Below are 19,320 nucleotides of genomic sequence, written 5' to 3' on the forward strand. Positions count from 1 at the left end.
AAAGACTTTGTCTTCTTCAGGCAGTTCTTAGGGGGCCAGTGGAATCCGGTTTGAAAACCAGTACTTTTCTTTGTCATTACCAAGTCTGTCCTGTCCTGTCCCCTTCCCCTTGCAGGGTCTGTGGCCTCTGCAATACAAAAGGCAGACCAATCTTGCTTGCAAAATATTAGGAAATTTTATTGTTCTCAACATGCCACGGGTTCTATAAGATAAAAGAAAAAAAATTAAAAGTCTATCCCAGTTGCAATATTTCCCAGCCCTCTTGGGGTTCAGCCCCCTTCCGTTCCGACCTCAGGGAACAGCCAGGACACTGTGTGGAAGAAACAGGAGCCGGTTCTGCCGGTGTGTCTTTCACTCTCCATATGGAAATGGTCTTGTCAGGGTAGCGCAGCGGTTTTCAACCCGGGTGCCACAGGAATTGTTCAGACATGCCGCACCTGACTACTTAGTCAGGGGAACTGCCCTCTCTTCCCTTAGATTGTCAATTTTTTTAAATGACAACAGCCAACACAGTAGCTGTCCAGTATGAATGAATCCAAATTATACCTATTTTTTTTTTTTTGTCAGATAGGCAAAATACATATTTTTTTGGTGTGCCACAGAATTTTAGTAATTAGTGTGTGTGTGTCAGGAGACGAAAAAGGTTGAAAATCGCTGGTGTAGTATCATCTTTCCATAGGCTTTTGCATCTTCTGCACATGACACCTAACCACAGACAACGAGAAACTTCCCGTCGATCAGCAGAGCTCCAGATGCTCCCCAGGGTCCAAACAATAGATGAATACCAGTGTGTCTCAGTCCTCACTGGAGGAAAGGGGAAGGTAACCTCTCCTGTTAGAAAGGAATGTTAGTTGTCACCAAAGTAAGCCTATTTCTTAGACCAAGTCATTGGACTGCTATAACGATCCCAAAGATGAGTAAAATTCTAGCTAAAACAGATTTGCCATCAAATATAGAGAACTCAGTCAAGATCCCCCCCATTCCAACAGATTTCCTTTCAAACCCTCAAACACCAGTTATTTATATTAGTCACCCTTAGGCCAGTACCAAAGAGGTCCCGGTATGGATGTGCTAGTAACAATATTAACTGCCATTTATTTGACAGGTCCTTTTAATCAGAAAGTATTTTAGAAATTGAGAAAATTGCAAAGAATAACACAAGTCAGGCACTCATCATAGTAATTATCAGACCTTAGCATTTTTCTATAATTGATTCACAACTTTTGTTTTACAGAATAAGTTCTGAAGACAGATCTGGAGTTTCTTCAATACACACACACACTCACACACACACACACACACACACACACACACACACACACTTCTTCTTCCCCAGTGGTAACAACTGTGTATCTTTCTCATTCAGACTTTATATTTTATTATATATAAGACCCCATAAACATTATATAGTATTGTTTCACATGTTACATAAGTGGTGTAATACTGTCTAAATCCTTTTGTGATTTGTTTTGTTGTTGTTGTTCACGCAACATTGTATGTTACCGAGGTTGATACATTTGGCTTTAGTTTACTCATTTCAGTGGCTGATTAGTATTCCATTGCATGATTATGCTGTGGTTTTTATTTCTCGTTCTCCTCTCCATAAACATTTCGAATGATATGCCATGAACATGTGTGATGTGTGTTTTTGTGTACCTGTCTATAATCTTTTAGAGTGCAGCACTAGAAATGGCTAGACAGGGCTCTGGGAACGCAAACTCCCAACATCCCTTGACATTGTCAAACTTCGTTCCACTTGCTGTGTGAGATTTCCCATTTCACAACACCCGGGTCAGTATTTGACATTATCAGATACATTTTCCATTCTGATGGGTTTAAAGGGTTTGTTGTATACAACAGATGTTATATGGCATACTGATTAAGAACAAAGCACTAGATTGTGTTCAAAATCTTACTCCACCTCTTAGGAACAAGAAGACTTGGGCAAATTAGTCTCTCTGATCACAGTTTGCTCATCTGTAAAACGAGAATAAAAATTGATTCATAGATGTAAAGCCTTTCAACTTTTTATATGGACTTTTTATATTTTTGTTTCTAGCACTTCTATGGGGAGAGAAACTCCCAGTGTGTGAATAATACTTCACCTTAGCCAGAACTACCTTCTCTATTTTTATTACTACAATATTTCAAATAAATATTGTGTTAGCTAGGTTTAATTAGATGAACTAGAAAAAGTAACTAACAGTTAAAGTAATGTTTTGGTATGGAAAATAAGTGTCAGCATTTCCATTTTCGTGGTCCTTTGAAACGAGTTATCCTACGTGGAGACACCCGCTAATGCTTTTCTGCAGCTGTTCTGCTAGTTACATTTTGTTTCCTGTCAGGTGCCAGTGTGCAGCAGGCTTCACGGGGCCGCTCTGTGAACTGAACATCAACGAGTGTCAGTCCAACCCATGCAGAAACCAGGCCACCTGTGTGGATGAAATAGACTCATACAGTTGTAAATGTCAGCCAGGGTTTTCAGGCAGCAGGTGTGAAACAGGTATGTATGTGTGTAGTATTAACAACAATATTAAAAATAGTAATATGATAACAGTATCAATTTTTACCTGCACCAAAAACACCTATATATCACAAACTATCATAAGCCTTTTGTTATTATTTAATCTTCGGAGCCATCCAATAAACTAGGTAATCTCATCTGCAACAGCACAGATGAGAATATGGAAACTTATATAAGAGATAAATGAAAAATTGAATTTAGCAGAGCTCTTCACATACCATCTATTTAGAAGGGACACTTTGCTAAGCTGTTTATGGAGGAAGTTGCAGACCATGGACATGTTTGAGATCAATGCTGAACTGCTTTCTCAGGTCTCTGGAGTCTTTGAACTGTAGGACTTTTGTTTGGAGTGAGGTATGCAGGATTGGGGCAGAGCTGAATTGGTCATGAAGTAGGGAAGAGCCAGAGCCCCAAGTAGGATGGAATGGTGTCCTTAGTTGGTTGCCCTCCTTCTCTCCTGCATCTGGTTGTTGTTGTTGTTTTTCCCCTTTGTTAATTTTAGAGAGAGAGGAAGTCAGAGGGAGAGAGCAATAGAAATATCAACGAGAGAACATTGATTGGCCGCCTCCTGAATGTCCCCTACTGGGAATGTGTCCTGACCAGGAATCGAACCAGCAACCTCTTGGTGCATGGGTCGATGCTCAACCACTGAGCAACACCGGCCAGACTCTCCTGCATCTGTTAATCCACTCTACTGGGTCATTCCCAACAGCATCCAGACATGCGTTAGCATCTCTCATCTTTAACAACTCCCCAGTCCCACCTCTCCTTCCAACTACTCCCTGTGTCCCTTCACTACTGAGTACTTTTCCTATCTTAGATTCTCAGTGATGGTTTTACTTAAAAGAATGTGTCTCATATTTTGTAAATAATACATTTTTAATTTTGAAACTGCTTCTAGTTTCAAATCATCCTAGTTACTGAAATGGCTTCTTCGACAATAGTACTGTGTACCTGCTGCTTACTTTGGACCATTGAAAACCACCTTGTAAGTACCACGGTCTGCACATTTTTCTTATTTGTTGCAGAACAGTCTACGCGTTTTAACCTGGATTTTGAGGTTTCTAGTACCTATAGTTACGTCATCCTAGACGGCGTGCTTCCATCTCTCTTTGCTGTAACTTGCACGTTCTGGATGAAGTCCTCTGACATGAACAACTATGGGACGCCGATCTCCTACGCGCTGGAGAATGGCCAAGACAACACCCTCCTCCTGACCGATTATAACGGGTAAGCGGCAATGTCGGGAAGTCTGTGCTTTGGATCTTATCCCGGTACCAAGATAGAACTCACACTGGGGATGGGGGAGCAGGGGAAGCCGGTGCCCCAGCAGGACTGCAGGGTGACAATACTCAAATAGAGTACATGCACAAGTTCTATAAGAAGGCAGTTTTCTTGAGAATATCGTATACATGTATTTTGCTATTTACTAAGTGTTTTCTTGGTATTTTACTGAGTACTGGTATTTACTAAGTGCTTCATTTGATCCTCACAATGTCCTGGGGAACTCATGCCCATTTCACAGATAGCAAAACAAAGTTTCAAAGAAACCTAGTGATTTGCCCCAAATCTCACACCCTGGGACTAGCCAAGCCATTCTCAGACTCTGACTCTGAAGACTATCGCTCCTTCTTTTATATATCGGGGCCTCCAAGGGTCAAGTGACATTTCAGTGACATTGCTGACCTATGGGAGACACATGTGTTGAGTGTGCCAGGTGACATTTCTTTTTGGATCAATTAATTTTAGTTGCGAGGCCCCATCCCTCTGGGCTGTTAGGACCCTCAACCACAGTTATTTCCTGCTTTTTTTTTTCACTGCCGAATGTTTTATCGATTTTAGATCCTTGCAGATTAATTAATAAAACTCACAGTGTTTCGCTAAAGATCCGCATACGTGTCAGGACTTCCATCACTGGCCATCTGTCCACATTGCTTATCACTGAGCTGCCCGTTGCCTCGGCTCTGTGTTCCCTTCAGAATCCCGCTCTGGGCCACCTGGGGGTCCTTGGCAAGGCTGAGGTTTACACCTTCACCCTAGATAGAGTCTGTGGGTCACCACATGGCCAGTCCGCTCAGATGCACCCACATTTGTGGCCGATTGCTACTGAGCAGAGTGTAAGCCTCAAAGACTCACTGACCTCTCACCTCTCCTCAGTCCGTGGGGCTCTCACCATTCTGGTGGAAATTTTTCCAACCTCAAACCCTATTCTTCTTAGAGGACTTGAACTTTCAGGAACAAAACTCCAAGAACTTTGCAAAAACTTCCCTCCAAGCAAAAAATGTAGAGAATCGGTTGCCTGCTTGAACAGGAGGAGGAAAATGGGAAAACACAGAGGGGAATCAATTTTATAAAAATATTATTTCATTATGAAGATCGTGGAATAGGAACTGAGAAGATGCTGGGAGAGGCATTCGGTGAATTCTTATCTTCTTTATCAGTTTCCCCTAATCTTCTCTTTTTCTCCATTTGCTTTGGAAGATGTTTCACTTTACACTACGTATTATCTTTGACATTTCCCTAGGTGGCAGGGTTGTTGGAACCCTCTTGTGGTTGGTCACCTTTGTTTAATTCTAGTTCTTTGCTTTGGATGCACACACTCTGCCTGCCATGAGACAGCTTTGGCAGTGGAGAGACAGACTTTCTGGAGTCTGTTCCTGGTCCGAGGAGAACACCCTCAGAGGAAGGCAACCATTCTCTGCTTGTGCAACGCTCATTCCTTGCACTGTTGACTCAGCCTCTCCAGGATAGGCAGTGGGTGGATCTCACATTGCACCGACTTGTCTCAGTTCACCCTAAGACTTTTTCCCAGCCCTCTGTGTTTAAGAAACACAAGTATTCAATGAGCTACAATAAAGCGTAATTCAAAAATCAAATCTGCTTCTGTGAAATATGACCAAATTGAAAGAAAAAAAAAAGTCATGGTTTTATACAAAGTGCTTTACTCACATGAAAAGAAAAAAAAAGAAAAGAAAAGAAAAAAAAAAGTAGCATGCCTGACAGGTGGGATTACAACTCATCACTGATGACTGTGACCCCCGGAATCTTTCCACAGCTGGGTTCTTTATGTGAACGGCAAGGAAAAGATAACAGACTGTCCCTCCGTGAATGATGGCAGTTGGCATCATATTGCAATCACCTGGACGAGCGTGGAAGGAGCCTGGAAAGTCTACATTGATGGGAAACTATCTGACGGTGGTGTGGGTCTCTCTGTGGGCTCAGCCATACCTGGTATGTCTCAGCGAAGAAATGTAATTGTGCTAAACACTGAAGTGGCGGTGCTTAGGTGAACACGGAGTTTTCTAGCTTTGGTGTCTTTGGTTTTAGACAAAGATCAATAGTTATCTCTTTTATTTACTACCCCCTGATTACCCATACTGTCAATCATTAGCGGCGTGTCCTGGGTGTGTTTGTGGCCCGCTGTGTAGGAAATGCCTGTTGGGTCTTTGGTTAGACTGCCGCAGCACATTCCGGACTAACTGGGCGGTTACTAAATGTCTTCCAAGGAGGAGAGTAATTGCTGGTGTCATTTGTACGCCGGTTTCATTTTGTTTTATCATCAGTCTACGCAGCATACGAATATATCTAGGACACAGGCTGGGGCATCCCTAATAGCTCTCCGATGTTTATGCTCTTTTCCCAATAAAACGCAAACTCCCCTCTAGAAACACTTCTAGAAAAATATTCGAAGAGTTTTAGTTTGAAGGAATGAGAAAGTATTAGGCCCTCCAGGGCTCTCGGCACTGTGCATGGCAGCAAGCTTGCTCTATGCAGATTCTTCTATGATGTATGTCAGAGGAGGAGGGATGGTTGGCAGTTTTCTTTGGTAAATTTGGAAACATACGTGTTTCAACGGGAAGTGGCATCCCCGGGTGAAGTAGGCTGGTGGTTTCTTTTCTGTTCAATTTAGAGTGCTCCCGTTTTCAACTGTCCCTTCTCTGGGTAGTACGATGGCAGGTGACTTTTATTTTCTTTATTCTTTTCTGATATTTTCACAATGAATATATCATTCATTTATGATTAAAAAAGCAGCATTGCTATCTTTTAAAAAAGTTAAACCCTGATAGAAGAGTTAAAAGTCGGTTAAAGGAACAGGGGAGATAAAGGAAGCTGTGGTCATATCCACCCAGGGAGATGGTGGCCTGACCACAGCAGAGAGAATGAGTTTGAGTCCATCAATATGGCAAAACTCGATGGAAAGAGCTCGGCGAATGACTGCTTTCAGCTTGGCCGACCAAGTATTGCAGAGTCTGTGAGCTGAGAGGAATTCTGGGGAAAGCATAATTATCAGCAAGAGTTGGAGTGGAGGGAGATTCTTCATTTGGTTTCTGACATAATGAGTTTGAGTTCTAATCACAGGAATACATGCAGCTAAAAACATAGGTTGACACAACTTTATATCAAGTTGACAAAGGTGTTTATAAGTGACGAGGTTGATTGACCAGGAGTCAGCGTGGTGGACACTCAGAGAATGCTGGCAAGGGTGTAAGTGGATACAGCCTTTCAGGGAAGCAACTGAGAAACTTGCATCAAGAGCCTTAGAGAAGCCCTTTGCACGCAATGAACAATCTAACTGCCAATAATCAAATAGCTAGGTACTAATATATTTAGCTTAGTGTATCCAATTAGAAGTGGTTGTTTAATTAATGAAGCAAATTGTAGATTGTTGTACATTCATATGATAAAATAGCCACTAAGACTCATGAAACAAGAACATATTCAAGAAGGAAAGCAAGGTTAAAACATCATGTATATTATGATCCTGAGTTGTGTGTTTTAAAATATCACACCACACGCACACACACACACACACACACACAAGTGATTAAAATAAAAATATAACCTAGAAGGAAATACCTAAAACTCTTAAATGATTACTTCTGGGTAGGGTGAATTATTTCTACTTATTGTCTTCAAATTTCCTTTTATTTGTAGGTATTCATTTTTAATTATTAATTTTATAAGACAAAGACGTAGGTGAGAAATCATGCAAGCGGGATCTGCAGACACTGGTTGGCAGATGCGTGGCGGGCGGGCAGAGCAGGTGAAGGAAGAAGAGAGGAGGCCGGGTGGGATCCTGGGGCATCGGCGGCCGGAGGCAGGCAGAGAAAGGAGAGAAAGGCTCCAGGAGAACAGGACACGATGCTCTCGTGGACGCCAGGTGGCATCAGCAAGGCTCCTAGCAGGAAACCAGTGGCCCACACAAGGAGCAAACTGAAGAGTTGAATGAAGGGACTGTTTTCAAAGGTATGACCAGGGTTAAAAGAACCAAAATATGACAGTCAGACACCCCCTGACTAGCAACAATAGAAAATCCATGAGGATGGGCCTGAAGTGACTTGGAGTGAGCTGTGGCCGGAATTCAGGCGAACCTGTAGCAGTGGAGAGAAATCACTCAGGGGAGCAGTGATGTTAGGCAGGGAAGCAGCTGAGCCCTCCACTGCCTGAGAGGAAAGTATCCAGGACATCGAACTTCCTCGTCTCACTTTCTTACCTCGGGCTGGTCCTTCCACTGGCCACACTTGAACAGAAGCCAGAGGGACAGGGAAATGAGGTGGTGCAGTCCGCATGTCAACCTTTGGGGGCACAAAGTAGAGTGGAGAAAGGTGGAGGATGACTCTGGAGGGACAGACACAGACCACCCAGAACAACAGGACAGACAACTAAATAGAATGCAATGGTCGACAGACACATGGTACAGAGAAGTCACCAGAGGTGAATATGGAAGAATTTCCATTGCATTTGGCAATGAGGCGGCCACTGGCAACTTTGGAAGCTTCCTTGGAACCGTGATAGAAAAGTGAGCGTCGTAAGCCTAAGGAAGAAGATAAAGAGCAGCGACCGCTAGTCTGGCATGGGGATCATTGCTGAGTAGAAAGGAGACAAAATAGGACTTCCTACTTTGTTGACATAAAATTGTCTATGCATATACATGTATACATTTAGTTTTATAGTTAAATATTTATAAATGTAATATTTAAATATAACTACATTTTAAGTTGTTACATAAAACACCGAATGTGCCCTTATTGATCAGGACATGCAGTGAATGTGGATAATTGAGCTTTCTGATCATTTTCCCTGATGCATATATGTTGGCTGTGCTTTCGTGAAGTTAGCATTTTAGGAATAACGGTCGGACCGGTTTTCCTCCTTTTTTCTCTTCTCTCTCTAGGTGGTGGTGCGTTAGTGCTGGGGCAAGAGCAAGACCAAAAAGGAGAGGGATTCAACCCAGCTGAGTCTTTTGTGGGCTCCATAAGCCAGCTCAACCTCTGGGACTATGTCCTGTCTCCACAGCAGGTCAATCCCGTTTTCAGTGTATGACAGTATGAGGTACAAAGGCACACACCTAGGAAAATGTGAGCAGCCTAATGATGCCATGTCTTATTGCAGCCTCTGGGTTTTCCGAGTTTGCCACTGGTGTCACTTGAGGCCACGGTCGTAGACTAAGCTGGGCAGAGGTTTTCTACAGTAACTTTCCATCAATCCCTTTTTTGGTTTCTTGGTGACATTTTAAATTTTTATTTTATTTTATTTTTGTTACAGATGTTTCTCTTTTTTTACCCCATTGACACCCTCCTCCCCCCTCCCCAGCCCCATCCCTGGGCCGGTTTGGCTCAGCAGTTAGAGAGTTAGCCTGTGGACCGACGGGTCTAAGGGTCTAAGGTTTGATTCCTGGTCAAGGACATGTACCTGGGTTGCAGGTTTGACCCCCCAGCCCCAATCAGAGTCATGCGGTGGCAACCAATCGATGTGACACTCTCTCTGTCTCTCACTTCCTGCCTGCCAACTATCTAAAAAAAAAAAAAAAAATCAATGGTAAAATATCCTCGGGTGAGGATTAACAAAAGTAAAATAAATTTTATTGGACTTGATTATTTTATAAAATCTTATCATTTCAGAGCTGGGAAGAATCATAGAGAACACTACTTCAAACCCCTCTGACTAAAGATGCAGACATTTAGGGTCGGCATCAAGGGTTACGCAGAGAGGGTAACGTGAGTGGTTAAAACCAGTCTGTAGTCCCCAGGCCTGGGTTCACATCTCTGTTTTACCACCAACTTGCTGTGATGATTTTGAACATGTTACTCCCTCTCGCTAAGCTTTAGGGTTTTTTTTGGTCTAGGAAGGTAAACAGAACTGCGTCGTGGAACTTCGGATTTAACCTAGTCCTACGCGCACAGTCGTGATGTTTGGCCGCAGTAAGGGCTTGATAAGTTCTTATTAGTGGCAAAGCTTGTCTAAGCCTTCACTGCCTCAACCTCAGATCAGAGATAGAAGACAGGGGAGCGGGGAGGCGGGACCTCTCCAGCACCTTAACAAACTGCGAGGCTTCAGACAAATTCTGTGTGTACAATTTCAGAATTTCCAGCAACCATAAAATATTTGGGAAGGTGGGTGATGGGGGTGAAGAAGGGGGGGTGGATTTTCCTGCTGTCCCCAAAACTAACAGAAGCCTGTTTTCCTCCACCCCACCCCACCTAAAATCCGCAGATATTTTTTTTTTCTTTATCCTCACCCGAGGACATTTTTCCACCTTTTGTTCAGGTAGAGCCAGAGGGAGAGAGAGGGAGAGAGAGAGAGAGAGAAACATCGATGTGAAGGGACACATCGAGTGGCTGCCACCCACACGACCAACCAGGGCCAGGGACAAACTGCAACCGAGGTATGTGCCCTTAGTGGGAATCGAACCCGGGTCTCTCTATACCGCAGGCTGACGCTCCAAACGCTGAGCCAAACCGGCCAGGGCCGCAGATATTTTTAATAGGACTAAATGAAGATATAATGACTGGGTCTCAGTGAAACAAGTAAGGCTTATCTAAAGATGTGTTTTTCAACTTTCAGGTGAAATCGTTGGCTACCTCATGCCCAGAGGAACTCATGAAAGGAAATGTGTTAGCCTGGCCTGATTTCCTATCGGGAATTATGGGGAAAGTGAAGATCGATTCCAAGAGCATATTCTGTTCCGGTTAGAGTTTCTTTCTTCCATAGACTTTGCTGTCTGCTGACTACGTTGGGGTTTTCTAGCGAAAGGAGACAATTTGAAATTCGCTGTTAGTCGAAGAGTGTGTGCCTGTTAGTCTAGTGTTCCACTAATAATTCATTTTTACCCAACTTCATCCAAAGGATTTGTTTTTTACTACTTAAATACATTCTGTATATCAGGGTACAGATGAACTGTGGAATGAACTTGGACAGAGGGAGAATAGGAAGGAAGCTGGGCTGAGAAGGGGGATATGGTTAAGTTTGTAAACGGCCACTGAAGTCCTAGCCTCCCCTTTGAGCTGGGCGCTCTCTGGGCCCCGTCCTTGCTAGCAGCCATCCAGGGGAGGGAGCACATTGGCCATTGGAACCCACGCGTAACTAGTCGAGCTCCGAGTGAGCAGACTGCCTCTTGAAATTCAGGGTGTTTAAACAAGTTTCCGAAGATGTCCTAGAATTCATGACTTTTGATAACTTATAAGAACATTTGTGTTAATGTTTCTAAAATACTGTTTTGGCTTTTTAAAAAAAAATTAGCAGATTCTGCTGAAAGAGGGAAAGTTGTGTGTTGACAACTTTGTTTTTTTTTTTTTTTTTTAGTAATTTAGTTTTTTTCTTAGTAATTTTGCTTGCTGGTGATTTTAACATCGGCAGAGTGGCTCTCCAATGCCGGTACAGCATACAGTTTGAAGCCCTGGACCCGGCAATGCTCCGCTGTGTTGTTGACAAGCTCTGTACCTGTGTTCTCTGTCCTCAGATTGCCCGCCGTTAGAAGGATCCGTACCTCATCTGCGAACTGCGTCGATAGACTTAAAACCAGGCTCCAAAATCAATCTGTTCTGTGATCCAGGCTACCAGATGGTTGGGAACCCTGTGCAGTACTGCCTGAATCAAGGACAGTGGACACAACCGCTCCCTCACTGTGAACGTGAGCTGCCTTTATTGAAGGCATTTTACTGTCTCTTGAAAAATATTGGAACCATAAGAACACTTTTCAGGGATGCTGTATAAAAGCTAGACACTTTCCAGTAGCAAATACAGAAAGTACTCATTAAATGCTTCCTCTTTGCAATGAACCCTGCGGGCTGGGCACCATGAGGGAGGTGGGCAATGAAGATCCAAGAGACCAACACCTGTGCATGTACCCCAGTTGGCACAAAGAACTAACTGGATGGGAGGAAAGGACAGGCATGAGGACTGAAGCTCAAAGGGAAGTGGGTCATTGCTGGGTGGGGAAACAGGGAGACATCTCTTGATTTGGGTGCATCCATTCATTCATTTGTTCAACAAATTTAAAGGGCCTAGTATGTGCTAGACAGTGGTCTAAGTTCTGGAGATGCAGCAGTTGGGAAAAAAGTCCCTCTTGTGAAGTTTACATTGCAGTAGAAAGGGCAGAAAATAACAAGGAAATATAATATTGTTTATTTATATTAAATAAGAAACAGCAAAGGCCAGAGAAAAGGGCTATAAAGAAAAATAAAGCAAGGTAGAGAAATACAAATTGAGGGGGTTGGTGGAAGCAAGACTGCTATTACAGATAGGATGATCAGGGATGTTTCTCCATAGCATCTGTTCCCACCAGATGTCACATATTTATCTGTTTCTTGTCTGTCTACTCCCACTAGATAGTAAGTTCCAGGCAGGGATTTTGTCTGTTTGGTTCATTACTGTAACGTCAGCACTCAGGATAGCTGTCTAGCAGGTAGCAGGATCTCCATAAATATTTTTTTCTAATAATATTTTTGTTTAATTACAGTTGATGTACAATATTATATTAGTTTCAGGTGTACAACCCAATGATTAAACATGTATATAACTTAAAGAGTGATCACCCAATAAATCTAGTGACCATCTGACACCACACATAGTTACTACAATATTATTGATGATGTTCCTTATGCTGTACTTTATATCCCGATGACTATTTTGTGCTTCTTGATCCCGGCACCTTTTAACCCAGCCCGCAAACCCCTTCCCTTGGCTGTTGTCAAAATGTTCTTTGTATCTATGAATCTGTTTCTGTTTTGCTTGTTCATTTATTTTGTTCTTTAGATTTCACATGAAAGTGAAATCATATGGTATTTGTTTTTCTCTGTCTGAGCTACTTCACTCAGCACAGTACCCTCTAGGTCTATCTATGTTATCACAAATACTAAGGTTCGATTCTTTTTTGTGGCCAAGTAATATTCTGTTGTATATATGTACCATATTTTCTTTATCCATTTGTCTATTGATTGGGCACTTAGGTTGCTTCCATATCTTGGCTATTGTAAATAATGCTGCAGTGTTTGCCCTGGCCAGTTTGGCTCAGTGGTTAGAGCATCGGCCCGTGGTCCAGAGAGACCAGGGTTCAGTTCCCGCCAGGGGCACATATCAAAAATAATAATAATAATAATAGTAATACTAATAATAATAATACTGCAGTGAACATATGGATGCATATATCTTTTTGAACTACTGTTTTGGGTTTCTTGAGATAAGTACCCAGAATTAGAATTACTGGATCCTCCTGTTTTGTCTGGTATAAGTATTGCTTCCCCAGCATTTTTTTGTGTAAATTTTTCATTTCCATTTTCGTGAAAGATCTTTTTCCAACCCTTTATGTGTGTGTCTTTCAGTGGGTCTCATATAGATAGCATATGTATGGTCTTATGTTTTCTGATCCATTTAGCTACCCTGTATCCTTTGACAAAGCATTTAATTCATTTGCATTTAAAGTAATTGTTGATAGATATGGCTGGTATGGCTCAGTTGGTTGAGCATCATCCCATGCACCAAAAAGTTGCAGCTTTGATTACTGCCCAGGTTGTGGGTTCGATCTCTGGTCGGTGTGTACAGGGGGCAACCAATCTCCTTTCCTTTCCTCTCACTCTCTCTAAAAAAAGAAAAAAAAAAAAAAGAAGAAAAAAAAATCAATAAAAACATATCCTCAGGTGAGGATTAAAAAAAAAGGAGAAGAAGAAGGCCCTTTAACATTTCTTGTAATACTGGTTTTATTAACTCCTTTAGCTTTTTCTTGTCTTAGAATTTCTTTATCTGTCCTTCAATTCGAAATGATAGCTTGGCTGGGTAGAGTAATCCTGGTTGTAGGTCTGTACTTTTCATTACTTTGAATATTTCATGCCAATCCCTTCTGGCCTGCAAGGTTTCTGTTGAGAAATCAGCTGACAATCTTATGGAAGCTCCCTGGTAGATAACCAACTGCTTCCCTCTAGTGGCTTTCAAGATTCTCTCTGTCTTTAACGTTTGGCATTTTAATTATGATGTCTTGGGTTCATCTTGGTTGGGATTCTGCACTTCCCGGACTTGTGTGTCTATTTCCTCCATCAATTTAGGGAAGTTTTCTGTCATTATTTTTTCCAATAGGTTTTCAATTTCTTGCTCTCTTTGCTCCTTTTGGCACTCCCATGATGTGAATGTTGGTACATTGGGTGTTGTCCCAGAGTCCCCTTAAACTATCTTCATTTTTTATATATATACTGTTCTGATAGGGTGCTTTTGACTACCTTATCTTCCAAATTGCTGATTCAGTCCTCTGCTTCATCTAATCTGCTGTTGAGTCCTTCTGGTGTATTCTTCATTTCAGTGATTGTAGCATTCATTTCTGACTGGTCTATTTTATGTTTTCTATCTCCGTTTTTACGTTTCCCCTCTCTTTGTTGAAGTTCTCACTGAGTTTATCTATTATCCATTCTTCCCCTAATTTCATTGAGCATCCTTATAACTAGTGATTTAAACTCTGTATCTGGTAGATTGCTTGTCTCCATTTTGCTTAGTTCATATGCTAGAAGTTTGTCCTGTTCTTTCATTTGGGACATGTTTCTTTGTCTTCTCATTTTGGCAGCTTCCCTGTGTTTGTTTCTGTATATATCAGGTAGAGGTGCTACATCTCCCAGTCTTGGTAGAGTGAGTAACCTTATGTAGTAGGTATCAGTGGTGCCGCCTCTCTGTCACCCAAGCAGAGCACTCCAGGTGTGCCCCCCACTATGTGGGCTGAGTGAACCCTCCTGTTGTAGTTGAGCTTTGATTGCTGTTGATACATCAGTGGGAGGGAGTAACCTCCAGGTCGATTGGCTGTGAGGACTGGATGGGACCACAGCAAAGGAACTGCTGATAGGGACTCAACTCATGGAGAACTCACTTCAGTGGGGCTCTGGTGCCTCACTCATGGAGGTGGTTGAGTGGTACTCCATTGTGGTCTGAAGATGTCCACTGTATGCATGGGCTTCCTGGGGGGTGTAGGTCGAGGTCAGCTGCCGCCTGTGCCCTGCCCAGGGCCACCCAGTATGAACTACAAAATGATCTACAGATGGCTACTAATTGTGCTGGGCTTGGAGGTGCCCAGGAGAGGCGAGGCTGAGAACTGAGGCTAGCTGCTGCTGGTGCCAGGCTTGGGCAGCTTAGAAAGAGATACAGGGCACCCCAAGGCCAGATGTTGCTAGTTTGAGAGATTTTAGGAAAGTCCATAGCATGAGTCAAGACAGGCCACTCGTATGGAAAAGCCACTGGGAGTGGCTTAGGTGGGCCCGAGATTTGGGTGAGGTGAGGTGTCAGGGAATCACCAGGGAAAGGTGAACAGGTTAGGTAAGTTGATGTAGACTCACCTGCAGGGGGAGGGCTCAGCAAAGGAACAATGAATGGCCTCTGCCAGCACTTCTGTCTGAGAGAAAGTTGCCCCTCCAGCCCTCGCCATGAAGCCAAACAATTTAGTCCTTCCAGTTTGTCCCTGATGCCTTTTGAGCTACCGCCTTAGTACTGGAGCTCAGAGTGAGCAAGTTTGAATGAGTCCTTGTGTGGGCCCTTTAAGAGAAATGCCTGGGACTCTAGAAACCCTCCATCTCACTCATCCACAATCCCCACTGGTTTTCACAGCCAGAAGTTATGAGACTTCTCTTCCTGGCACTCCAATTCTGGGCTGGGGGTCCTGGTGTGGAGCTGGGACCCCTTGATCCTCAGGGGGGACCTCAGCAGCCAAGATATTTCTCCCAGTTATTAACTGCCGCATGTGGGTGAGGGACCAGTCCATTCTGCCTCTCTGCCTCTCCTACGTCTCAATGCGGGATTTTCTTTATATCCTTAGTTATAGGACTTCTGTTTAGCCAGACTTCAGGTGGTTCTCGATGACCATTGTGCTACCACCCCGAGGGCTCTCTCAATCTAATGTTTGTGGGCAATGAAAGCTTCATGCTTAACTCAACTACCTGTTCAATGTAAATAAACTGTCCTTTGAGCATTTCATTCCTAATGTAGTTGTGCTCTTCCTGGTCACATTGTAGGCATTAGCTGCGGGCTGCCACCCTCTTTGGAGAATGGCTTTTATTCAGCTGAGGACTTCCATGCTGGCAGCACAGTGACCTACCAGTGCAACAATGGCTACTATTTGTTGGGTGATTCAAGGATGTTCTGTACGGATAATGGGAGCTGGAATGGCATTTCACCATCATGCATTGGTGAGATAAATCTTGACGGTTACTGTATTGATTTACTCAAACTCTAGGGAGATAATCATCCTGAATTCCCGCAACGGTCTCACATTATTACTTTGTTAATTTCATCTCCTCTAAGTACACTCTGGACAAACCATAGTGGCAAAGGAGCTGTCCCTAGAGGTGCCAAAAACGTATAAATTTTTACTAGGCTCCATATTAAGAGTATCTTTCTGTCTCTTTGTTCTTCTACTTCTTCCCACCTATAAACAAGAGAAATAATAGCTTTTGTTGTATATTTGTAAGGTGATTATGACTATCACCTTTACATTTTATATAGAAAATATAGTGATCTGTAATTATTTAAAAATAAAAACCAATGTTGGATACAGAAGGAAAATCAGCTTGTACTCTTTGTGACCCGTCTTCGTTGTAGATGTCGATGAATGTGCACTTGGGTCGGACTGTAGCAAGTATGCTCTCTGCCTGAACACCAACGGGTCCTACACGTGCCTGTGTATCCCACACTACATAGGAGATGGCAAAAACTGCGCAGGTACATCTACATCGCATGTGTATAATTAGCACGTTTGTTTCCATTTTTTATTCAAGTATATATTTCCAAAGTGTGTGATCTGAAAGTAAGACAGTGTTTTCAACATCAAAGGGGAGATAGAGAAGATAAACAAAATTTAAAAAGACACAGAGGTAAAGGTGCTTGAAATTAGCATTGTCCTCTCCCAACCTCCCAGTTTCCGAAAAACAAGACTGAGAGCCAACTGTACCACCAGACTGTTGACGAACAGCCTGCAGAGTAGAAGAATAATGGAGCAAATTTAGAAATATAATCAATGCGCCCGGCCGGTGTGGCTCGGTGGATTGAGCGTCGTCCCAGGGACTGAGAGGTCCGCGTTCAATTCCTGGTCAGGGCACATGCCCGGGTTGCAGACCCGATCCCCAGTAGGGGGCGTGCAGGAGGCAGCCGAGCCATGTTTCTCTCTCACATTGATGTTTCTATCTCTCTCTCTAAAAAATCAATAAAAATGTATTTTTTTAAAAAAGAAATATAATCAATGCTTCCACAGTCTCAGTCAGAACAAAAAAAGATGCATCATCATATCTTCGTCATTGGTACCTTTCCTCAGCCTCAGCTGCACAGAGTAATATCATTGAAAAAAATGGACATCTTGCCTTACCACGTCTTTATGTTTTGTGATAACTTTGGTAATAATACTGGCCCATCTCTCAGTATCTTTCTACATTCATTGGGAGAAAACAACTACCAGGAAACAGTAGTGAGGAGTTCTCAGAATCAGGTCTTAGAATTGCATTGACTTTTTGAGAGTGTTCCATTTCAAGTCCTTGGCTTTTATAGCCAAAATGCTCTTTGGAAAGATCAAATCAATATATCTTCTCTTTTTGAGAATTCAAGTGTTATAGTCACTTCTGTTACTCAAAGCTAGCCCCAGATATCCCTTTAATGCATGTCCCTTCCTAGAAGTGGCGACTGACCCCAGGTTTGCAGGTAGTAGGGGCTCATGATCTGTAGTCTGTTAGAAAAGTGAGGGTGGGGACCTCGCCTACATGCGCTTTGTGACTTGAGAGAACATCGATTACTCTTAAAATGTGGGTATAAAGTGAGGGGAAGTCAAAGAGCCTGAATCCTTTTATTTATTTTTTTATTTTAGAGGGGAGGGGAGAGAGAGAAACATCGATGAGAGAGAACACCGATTGGCTGCCTCCTGCACGCCCCCCACTGGGGATCAGGCCCACAACCTGGGCATGAGCCCTGACCAGGAATCGAACTGGCAACCTCTTGGTGCCTGGGTTGACGCTCAACCACTGAGCCATACCGGCCGGGCAAAGCCAAATCCTTTCTAAGCCATGCCCTGGCTCCAGCACTACCTCCCACTATACAACTCCCTTTTTGGCCGGATAAATTTTGTATATTTTTTGCTGTTTCAAAATATTGTTTAAATGCCTATGAAATATTTTTTCTGGTCTAATTATTCAGTGTCTTTCTGGCCTTCACGTATCTCCCTGCAAAAGCCTTTTTCTCCGATGTAACTAGTACCTTACCTGTAGCCGAATTATTTTGCTGTGAGACCTTGGATAGTTGTGTGAAAGTCACTTACTGTTCCCAACTGTTTCTCTCTTTCAAGAACCTATAAAATGTAAGGCTCCAGGAAATCCAGAAAATGGCCACGCCTCCGGTGAGATTTACACGGTGGGTGCTGAGGTCACGTTTTCATGCGAGGAAGGGCACCAGCTGATGGGGGCAGCCAGAAGCACGTGTCTGGAGTCTGGAGAATGGAGCCATCCGGTGCCCCAGTGCGAAGGTATGCCAGCAAACTCCCCGCGTTCCTGGTGTGCGGCAGTCCTCCACCTTCCGGGGTAGAAACGGCAAGGATTCTGTTGCATCACTGTTCTTTGTATTTAAAACCCAACGATTAGGCTTCTGTGCAAACAGGACAGAAAACCTAGAGCCACCCTTGAACTCACAGGGATGTTGCACCTGCTCCCTAAGAAAAGCAATGCTGTTTGTTTTCCGTCCTCTAAGCTGTTTCCTGCGGTGCACCAGCCATTCCAGAACATGGTGGCATTGATGGATCGGCATTTACCTATGGCAGTAAAGTAATATATCGGTAAGCGTCTAAGATTAAAACTGCAGTGTAGCCCTGGCCGGTTTGGCTCAGCGGTCAGAGCGTCGGCCTGCGGTCCAGAGAGACCCGGGTTCGGTTCCCGCTAAGGGCACGTACCTCGGTTGCAGTTTGTCCCTGGCCCTGGTCGGTCGTGTGGGTGGCAGCCACTCAATGTGTCCCTTTCACGTCGATGTTTCTCTCTCTCTTCTTCTCTCTCCCTCCCACTCTATCTGAGCAAAAAATGGAGAAATGTCCTCGGGTGAGGATAAAAAAAACAAAACTGCAGTGTACACGCAGGTGGTGACCTGCTGGAAGAGAGGAGGAAGAATAATCCCAGACGATGGTGTTAAATTAAAACGGAATTCATTATATTGTAGTGTGAAGAGATTGAATCCAGTGATCTAATGGTAGTCATATCTAGAATCCTCAAATCCCTCAACCAGTCACCTGTTATTGCCACCAGAAGCTCTGAGAATGGATCCCGTGTAAGAAGGCCCTGCTGGCCAGTGAATATTCTTGGTTATAGGCTGGAGCTTTGGCCCCAAACTCAACATTGCAGGGGCTAATACTAGACCAGACCACTCTCAAACCAAGAATTTTCTGTTTGCAGTTGCTAATTCACGACAAATTAGAGGCCAGCCAAGTCCTTCCATCTGCCTTCCTGCTTATCACCCAGCAAGATCCCTGTGGGGAAGGTGTACGTTATCGAACCTTGAAAAAAAAATCGAAGCATTATTTCAGTAGG

General features: G+C 43.3%; 1 protein-coding gene across 1 annotated transcript in view; it reads left to right on the forward strand.

Moving 5' to 3' along the window:
• The window catches only part of SVEP1 (sushi, von Willebrand factor type A, EGF and pentraxin domain containing 1), a 181,993-nt gene that overhangs the window by 110,112 nt on the left and 52,561 nt on the right, over window positions 1-19,320 (forward strand). Inside the window, exons 25-34 of the mRNA XM_036260999.1 lie at window positions 2,346-2,503; window positions 3,553-3,754; window positions 5,580-5,755; window positions 8,700-8,824; window positions 10,370-10,493; window positions 11,265-11,435; window positions 15,784-15,957; window positions 16,370-16,489; window positions 18,096-18,272; window positions 18,494-18,578. Of these exons, the coding sequence (XP_036116892.1) occupies window positions 2,346-2,503; window positions 3,553-3,754; window positions 5,580-5,755; window positions 8,700-8,824; window positions 10,370-10,493; window positions 11,265-11,435; window positions 15,784-15,957; window positions 16,370-16,489; window positions 18,096-18,272; window positions 18,494-18,578 (1,512 nt within the window). The remainder of the gene's footprint in view (window positions 1-2,345; window positions 2,504-3,552; window positions 3,755-5,579; window positions 5,756-8,699; window positions 8,825-10,369; window positions 10,494-11,264; window positions 11,436-15,783; window positions 15,958-16,369; window positions 16,490-18,095; window positions 18,273-18,493; window positions 18,579-19,320) is intronic.

This window comes from Molossus molossus, unplaced genomic scaffold (genome assembly GCF_014108415.1).
Source record: "Molossus molossus isolate mMolMol1 unplaced genomic scaffold, mMolMol1.p scaffold_m16_p_14, whole genome shotgun sequence".
NCBI classification, from domain to species: domain Eukaryota; kingdom Metazoa; phylum Chordata; class Mammalia; order Chiroptera; family Molossidae; genus Molossus; species Molossus molossus.